This window comes from Hydra vulgaris, chromosome 13 (genome assembly GCF_038396675.1).
Source record: "Hydra vulgaris chromosome 13, alternate assembly HydraT2T_AEP".
NCBI classification, from domain to species: Eukaryota; Metazoa; Cnidaria; class Hydrozoa; order Anthoathecata; family Hydridae; genus Hydra; species Hydra vulgaris.
In genome coordinates, this window is record NC_088932.1 from 8,645,923 (window position 1) to 8,654,737 (window position 8,815).

General features: G+C 29.6%; 1 protein-coding gene across 1 annotated transcript; it reads left to right on the plus strand.

Annotated features, from left to right (window-relative positions):
• The first annotated feature begins 460 nt into the window (after positions 1-460).
• Positions 461-4,783, plus strand: LOC136089306 (uncharacterized). The gene is made up of 6 exons (XM_065815251.1): positions 461-2,721; positions 3,178-3,275; positions 3,380-3,715; positions 3,932-4,209; positions 4,297-4,449; positions 4,594-4,783. The coding sequence occupies exon 1, from the start codon at positions 795-797 to the stop codon at positions 1,467-1,469; it is 675 nt and encodes a 224-aa protein (XP_065671323.1). The 5' UTR covers positions 461-794; the 3' UTR covers positions 1,470-2,721; positions 3,178-3,275; positions 3,380-3,715; positions 3,932-4,209; positions 4,297-4,449; positions 4,594-4,783.
• Positions 4,784-8,815: the final 4,032 nt, after the last annotated feature.

Here is an 8,815-nt window from a genome sequence, read left to right on the forward strand (position 1 = left end):
AAGTCACAACTTAGCAGCAATTTGGCTTATTAATGCTTATTATAATAACATTACTATTATCATAGCAAATTATTAATGGCTGCAAGTATTTGCCTGATAAATTCTGACTGCAAACTTAAATCATATAGTACAAAATGCAATTTAAATTGATTTTTTCTGTATAAGAATAATAATGCCTTTATTTTTTTTTTCTTTTGTGATGTAATAAAATAAAGACAATAATGCCTAAATATGACAGAAGCCTATATATGAGAGAATTTATGAAAGAAAAACAAAATACTGAAAAAAGAATAAAATATCTTCTTGAAGAGTGCAACATTGTTGGTAGAGGAAATTGCGTTCATCTAGATTTAGACATTCAAAAGATTTTTGAAGTTTCTGAAGATGTGCACAGTGATATATTGATGTTTTCAATCACTTCGCCAGAAATTAAATTTTGTTTAAGTAAAGTTTAATCTAATTATTGTGATGTTGACGACATTGCATTTAAAAATAGTTTATACAGTAGTATTGATACTCTAACTTCAACAAAAGATTTTTTATATGAGTGGTTATTAAAATACTGTATAAAAGATGATGCTTTAAATGCACTTTTATTTCACTTAAATAAATTTACTCCATCTATACCAAAATGCTGGCAGACATTACAAAAATCTCTTCAAAAAGTTAATGTTTTATATGTCGGTGGAGGCGATTATATATATCTTGGAGTTAAAAGTGCAATTGATTATTACATATCAACAGTTGGAAATAAGGAAAAGCTTGATCTAATTGTAAGTATTGATGGTGCACCTATGTGCAATAGTAAAAAGACTTCCATTTGGCCTATACTAGTTACAATTAACAGAAAAGGATCCTATGCTGTTGCAATTTGGCATGGTCAGGGAAAACCAAACAATTTGGATGAGTGCTTTGAAGATTTTATTCTTGAAATGAAAAAATTGCAAACTAATGGGTATAAACAGCTGCTGGTGACTATTAAAGCTTTTGTTTGTGATGCGTCTGCAAGAGCATTTGTTAAATGCATTATAGGGCATAGTGGCTATCATAGCTGTGAAAGATGTATGGCAGTTGGCACACAAAAACATGGCGTAAGATTATTGGAAACGACTACTTTACTTTGTACTGACATGGCTTTTAAAAATAATTTTTATAAAGAAGGTCACCAGCTTGAGAGTCTTTCTCCACTTGTTCAGTTAAATTTCCCAATGGTAACTGAATTCCCATTAGACTATATGCACCTTACATGTCTTGGGGTAGTTAAAAAACTTCTAATAAACTGGTGTAAAGTTCCCCGATGTATTAGAATAAGTCAATCTGTTAAAGACAGTATTTCAAATGAACTCATAAATTTACGAAGTTATACACCATCCAATTTTCAACATAGACCACGCTCTTTAAATGAACTTGAGAAGTGGAAAGCAACAGAGTTTCGATTATTCTGCTTTATGCTGGACCTGTTGTTTTAAAAAGGAAAAATAAATAAAACTATGACTTATTTATTTCTCTTTCAATTGCTATGCACATACTGCTTTCTAATAAAATGGCCAAAAATGAATTGTTAGTGGCATTTGCTAAACAGCTGCTTATATAGTTTGTCAGAGAAGTACAAATTTTGTATGGGGAGATCTTGGTAACATACAATGTTCATAGCATGATTCATTTAGCTGATGATTGTGTTAACTTTGGGGAGAGTCTTGATCATCTATCAGCTTTTCCTTTTGAAAACTTTTTGGGTTGAATTAAAAAAATGGTGCAAAAATCACATCAGACTGTTGCCCAAATAGTGAATCAATTAGATGAGAGAAAAAAGTTGGATATTTTTCTTAGAGAAAGGAATGGTAAAGAAATTTCTGCCCAAGTGGTAAATAAAAAGATCACATCAAATCTATGAGACAGAGTTTATTTTATTCAAGACAAAGGGTTTATTTTAGTAAAAGAGGTTTTGGTAGATCTTGTAAAATGCAAGGCTCTAAATCCTCATTCAGTTTGAAAGTTTTTTCCTGATTGTTTTGAAACATCTTATTTAGACGTTTGTTATGTAAATTCATTAGCCAACCTAAAAACAATTTTTTCGAAAAAAAAAGAACTTTTGAAGAAAGGCTTGATGATACCTGTTTAAAAAGGTGGTTATGCTTTTTTTGCTTAGACATTGTGATATTGCTTATGATCACTGATTTCTTGAATTAAAAACACAAACTTTGATTATACTTGCAGACCATCAATTTTTAAAGAATGTCTGTGCATGTGTCATTTTGTAAAATTTGTTGTAAATTTGTCAAATATGTAGTTCATTGAACAAATTTAAAGTGAGTTTAATGCATTTTAATTTATAAATTTTTTGTGTGAAACAAATACCTGGTATGTTTATAGAAATAATAAAATATTTACACTGGTGTTTTACATTAATAAATCTAAAAAGCGTTTTACAAAGTTCATTGTTTTTAATCTCTAATGTATTTTTAATTTTATTTTGTAACTTATATAAGATTGTTTAGAATTAAATTGCACCAGAATATTGAAATTTCATTTGCCATTGTTGAACTTTAAATGGAAAAATTAAAGAAGTGGAAGTGATTGCTAAAAGTTGGATGAAAAATGATGGGAAATGCTTCTGGCTGCCATTTAAAAGTTCCGCTGCGATTCGTAAAGCTGTCACAACCTTGCAGGCATCAACCTCTGATTGGAAGATATACCCTGCTAGGATTTTATACACTACAGGTTTGCATATTACTATAAAAAAATGTAAAATAATTGAATTAGATATTGAACTGTATGTTTTGACCAGGGCACTGAAGAGGATAATCATGTGCTGGTGCAAATTTATTTTAGGCCTGCTTTACAATATGACTATAGTCTCATTTAATATCACTTATTTTAAATCCAATATTCCAACGGGCATTTGTTTAAATTATATGTTCTGAATGTCTTTAGAATGTTTAAAGAAGATTTCCAACGATTAAAAAAAGTTTTTTTAACTATGTTTTTAGTTTTTTTTTTAAACTTTTAGTGTTTTTTAAAAACTAAAAAATTCATTAATTTTCATGGGTTTTTTATTAAAATTCATTAATTTTTATGCGGTGCACCAATTGCACTCCATTCTCATAGGGCCTGCTTTTGCCGCAAAAATTTCAATTACATCTTCATTAGATATTGATAAATGATTTATGTACATAGATTTGTGTTTATGAAGAAGCTCAGTCACACTTAGAGAAAGCAGCAGATACTTCAAATATTGAAACTGACATCGAAGAGAAAAAAGGGACAAAGCAAAAGTAAATTTTACTAAAATTAGTTTTTAACAAATAAAAAATTTTGCAATAAAGAATTACACAAATCATGCACTTTTTTTGTTTATAAAGTAAAGTTTATATTAAAGGAGAAAGACAGCAATGACATTTTGTGAAAGTGATTAAGATATTGTGATTGGTGATGAAGAACTATACGGAAGATACTATTTTGATAGTTTAAATAGCTAAAGAACATCTAACGTGATTCCAAATATAGCAGGTTAACTATTTTTGTAAAAGTAAAATAATGGTTTGTTAAAATAAAATGCTTATTTTTTTACTGAATTATAGATGTTTTTAAATCAATATTAACTCCCCATTTACACAGTGAAATAGCAAGCTTTTCAGTTGCTGAAAATAACAATGACTTCTCGAAAGAAACAAATCTATCTCAAGGGAAAATAATGTTGTCTTCAAATATATTGGTAAAAAAAAGTCCTAATGTTGCTTTTGTTCTAATTAAAATCTGTGTGCGTGTGCAGTAAAAAAATTTATAGAAATCAGAACTATATGTTATAGAATATAATTTTGTTGACAAATATTTTATAAATACATGTTTGTTGACAAGTTTAAATAAAAATCACTATATAATGTTTAAAAATTTTATTTAATTTTTGTATGTATAATTTATCTATACCTAGGTAGAAAATGGCTCTAAAAATTGTGTTTTGGATAAAGAGGATAGCAAAGAAAGACATTTGTCTTGCCAGGGTAAATTAAATAAAAGTTTTATTTATTTTTCCCATTTAGGTATTTTTTCATGGTTAATTTTTTACAAAATATTTTACATAAATAATAATAATATTGTTTATTTTACTACATTTTTTTAAAAAGATTTTCAAAAAAGATTTGCGTTGAGTTAGATGGCAAAAATAGATAAAAGAGAAAAGTGATTCAAGAGTCAATTTTAAAAATCCATGTATTGAAATTAATATAATTTCATTCATATAGAATAAACATAATATGTGTTCTGACCCTTAAGTAATTTTTATTTTTTTAATAATAGATAAGTTCTCTTAGTCGTTGTGGAGGTAATATAAATTGGCTTTTGCTTTTGGAAAGTTGTTGATGAGCAAGGATGCTGGGGCCTGTTTTAATGTCTTGGGTGGTTCATTGAAGATAAATTTTAAAACATACACCCTGTATCATAGGATAGTGGGTAAGAATGGTTTTATGCATTTTTTTAGATTTTTTATTTCACAGGAAATATATTTTGTTTATCCTAGTCAGTCATTTATGTAACTATTTGCTATAATTTCTGCAGTTTGATTTTTTTCAAATTTGATTTGAATTTTTGATTTAGATGCGATTACACGACAGCATCATGATGCAAGAATTTGTGAATGTTATTCAGGCATTTCGAAATTTTTAGGTCAATCAGGAACACGACTCAATCAAAAAGTTTTGAAAATGAACAATGCTGCAAACGCTAAATAAATTGTTTGAAAATGTAAATTTTGTGTTAAATTCAATAAAAAAACTTTCTTACTTAATGTAGTGCCTACTTTCTTTCATTATTCTTTTGAGTTAGCTTTGAATTGCTCTATCAATAACTTTTTTGCTAAATCCTTTATTTACAGCCTGTTTTTTACAAAACAAATTAAGATTTGAGCAATATGTATAAATTTTATGTACAAATATTTTATATATATATACATATATAATATATATATATATATATATATATATATATATATATATATATATATATATATATATATATATATATATATATATATATATATATAAATTATAAATCAGTAGAAAATCACTTAACAAAGTTTTATTTCATTTAACACTGTGTTTCATAAATAAAAAGACTCATCAGAAATACTGAGTTTTTTATTGATGAGAGCATTTCTGATGAGTCTTTTTATCGATGAAATACAGTGTTAAATGAAAAAAAATTTTCTTAAGTGATTTTCTACTAATTTATAATTGCTCAGTTCTTTTAAGAACATTGAGCACTCTATTTTGTAGAATACATTTTAAAGTTGTTTAAATATATATATATATTTCGTAAACTGTTGATATATATTTTTTTGATATATGCATCAAAAAGCGATATCAAAATACCGTCGGCTATTATAAAAATCAGTGTTGAATCACCAGGAAAAAATGATTGTTGATTAAACGTTGAAAAGCAACATTCGATCAACGTTTTTTGTAAACACCAAATCAACGTTGATAAGTGGCTAACATTTTGAACAAAAAATCAATATGGAATCAATGTTGACGAGAAACATTGAATCAACATCAAATCAACGCCTCATTTTTTAGCGGGTTGCAGTTGTTCTTGTAAGTTTATAAGTTAAGGGAAATTCTCCATGCTCAAACACATCATTCTAGGGTTTCCCACCTCATTTCGACATTATATCACCTTATTTTAACATTTTATTATTCAACTTTGACATTATATCAGTACATTTTGACACTGTTACATAACATTGACGGCAATTTTAAAACTTATTTTAAATCAACAATCTTTATAAAAATTTTTTCTTTGGCAATCTATAACTTAAAAAAAATTTTTGTTTAATAGAACTACATCTTCTTGTATTTAAAAAAATTTCTGAGTTTTAGCAGTGTTAAAAGAGGGATTTTTGATCACGCGACTATATCACGTTTAAGAAATCACTCAAGACCACGAGCGTGCGATAAATTTTTTTATGTGCGGTGGAACCATAACCATAAACTTGAAAAAGTTACATTTCGTCTTGAAAATATTTATGGTGAGTAGATACTTAAGTTAAAAAACAGGCGGTTTACCTTCGATCTGATATTGCAATTATTTTTAACAAAAACGATATAAAACAAATGATCGAAAAGGCTCTATTGAAAATTATTGAACAAATGGAAAAATTTGTAAATTTAAGTTCAGGCTGGCAATTTAACCGTTGCAAATCATTAGATATTGGATTAGCAAATAATCATCTTTTCCGAGGAAAAAGTTATATTAAAACACCAAACGTCAAACCAAAAGGTGTGTAAAAAATACATACAACCGATACTTTGAGACTTTTTCTTAGTGCATTATACCCAAATGATTATAAACAAAGGGGTATTAGTGCAAACTGCACAATAAAGTACAAGAAATATTTTGGTGATAAAACTAAACTTTGATGTTATCGAAATTCCATTTAAAACTACTGATATTAAAAAGTATGAGTGCCAAAATCCATCTTTATCAGTAATGTATTCGGTTGGGAGAAAAGACTTTATCCGCTCTATATTGGCAATCAAAAGAATAAAATTAAAACAGACCTTTTACTTATTCAAGATGGTCAAGAAAAATTACACTACATATGGATAAAAAAACTTTGCTGGATTGTTTTACTATACAAGTAAAAGGAAGGAAGCAATATATTTATGCCGCTGCTGCCTTCTCGTTTTCTCTCAGGCTAAGTTTCTGAAGGCTTATAAAGATGACTGTTTAGGAATAGGGGAAGAAGCTCAGCATACTGAAATACCTGAAAAAGGAAAAGATGACTTTACCCAAATGAATACGTTGACAGGTTTGATAGATTTAATGAAACATGCTTACCACCTCAAGAAGCTTTTTACAGTAAATTATCAATGAGTGGAATTGAAAAACTATCAGTATGCACAAAGTGTCTGTTAAACTTTGGGTTAAAAAACTTACCGCAATAACCACAATCACTGTTCCAAAAAAAGGCTTCCCACCCAAACCTTCTGACCCAGAGAAACCCTCTTGAGGGATGATAGTATGTACCTAAAGGATCAAAAAAATATTAAACTTAAAATCACTCCTTGGCGTCCGATAGAGAAAATTGCATTTAAAGTTTATGCTATAAATGAACAGAAAGTAAAATCAGTTGTATTAAAAAAATTTCTGTTATAAGTCAAAGTAACTCTACATACATAAAAAACAATGCAATTAAATTCACTGTCAACAAAAAAAACGAAAAATCTTTTTAAATTTTTTCTGGAGTTAAGCGAACAAAGCCTTTGGAGTTTTGTAGCGCAATACAAACCTAAAAGTCGCGTAAAATTCTGGGAAAAGACATGTATATGTTTGCTTACATTTGTGTTTTTTAGTTTTGTGTTTATTTAAAACAAAAAACATAGTTTTTCATGACAAAATGCCAAATAGGGCAAAGACTCATGAAGCCATGAAACCGAAAATGTATCTGCTTTCTTTGTTTCAAAAAGGCTTCTAGAGCACTGACTGACAATATGAAACACAGATCACAGGTTATTTTACAGAAACAGATTGATTTTCAAGACCCAAGAGTCCCTCTTGGTGTATGTGAGGCATTTAGATCATCACTTAGAAGATGTGATGAATGTCAGAAGGTCACTTTGTCAGAACTTCGCAACTTTAGTTCAATCAGTCTAAAAACACTGACCAGAACTTCAACCTGTGGTTGCAAGATTTGCTCAACTGCAAGACTATCTGGAAAAACTAAGCCTACTTTTCTTGAAAACTCATCCAACCCAGGACCAGCCAAGGTTACAAAAGCTCAAAATACTGTAGAGAAAAGATGTGCAAAATGCTTTTCAGCCATTGGCTGTGGTTTTGCTCATGTGTGTACAAAGAGTACTCTACACAAGAACTTGGTTGAAGTCACATCAAATGACAGACTTGCTGCTGAAATAGTTGCAGTGTCAGTCATTTCTTCATCTGAAGCAACTCCACATGAAACAATTCGTCTCAAACAAGCACAAGGAGGCAGTCCATTTCCAATCCTTCAAGGTAAATAATGTCTATAATATAAAATATAATTGGTTTGTATAATAGTTGAGAATCTTGACAACATTTTGTAATTTATTTGCTGGTTCATCACGATCCAAATGCCTCTTTCCAGAAAAAGAAGTTCTTGGTTCTGAAGACTTAGCAAAAGTACAAATGAACACTGGTCTTTCTAACTCTGGAGTGCAGAAACTGGTTTCAACCTAGAACAATGTGTTACAGACCCGCATTGTAGAAAAAAATTTTGCAACTAACTTTCAGTCTTTTGGGCGACAACTTGCATCTAAATTTACTCACACTGAGGTTCTGTTTTCATCAGAAAGCAAATCAGCAGAACCAAAAGCAGTTGAACATTGCATTAGTGCAAAGTCTCTTCTAGAAAAAACTTTACTCAAAAGAAACATTTCTCAAACCACCTTGTGAAAGTGGGTATAGATGGGGGAGGAGGTTTTCTCAAAGTCAGTTTGGGTGTTATGGATTTGCAACAAACCCCACAACATGTCACTAGAAGACTTCTGACTCATCAAACTGCAACAGATTCCAGTGTCAAAAGGCAGCTTTTACTTGCTGTTTGTGAGGAACTTCCAGAAATTTATGAGAATGTGAAAACAATCTTCGAACTCGTCCAAGTGCACCAAATAAATTTCTTCTTGTCTTGTGACATAAAACTTGCAAACATTATTTTTGGAATTTAGTCACATGCTAGTTCACACCATTGTACATGGTGTGACATTGATGCAAAGAATCTTGCAAGCTGTGGAACTCGTCGAACCTTTGGTTCTGTCAAGAAAAACTTTAAAGCTTTCATTGC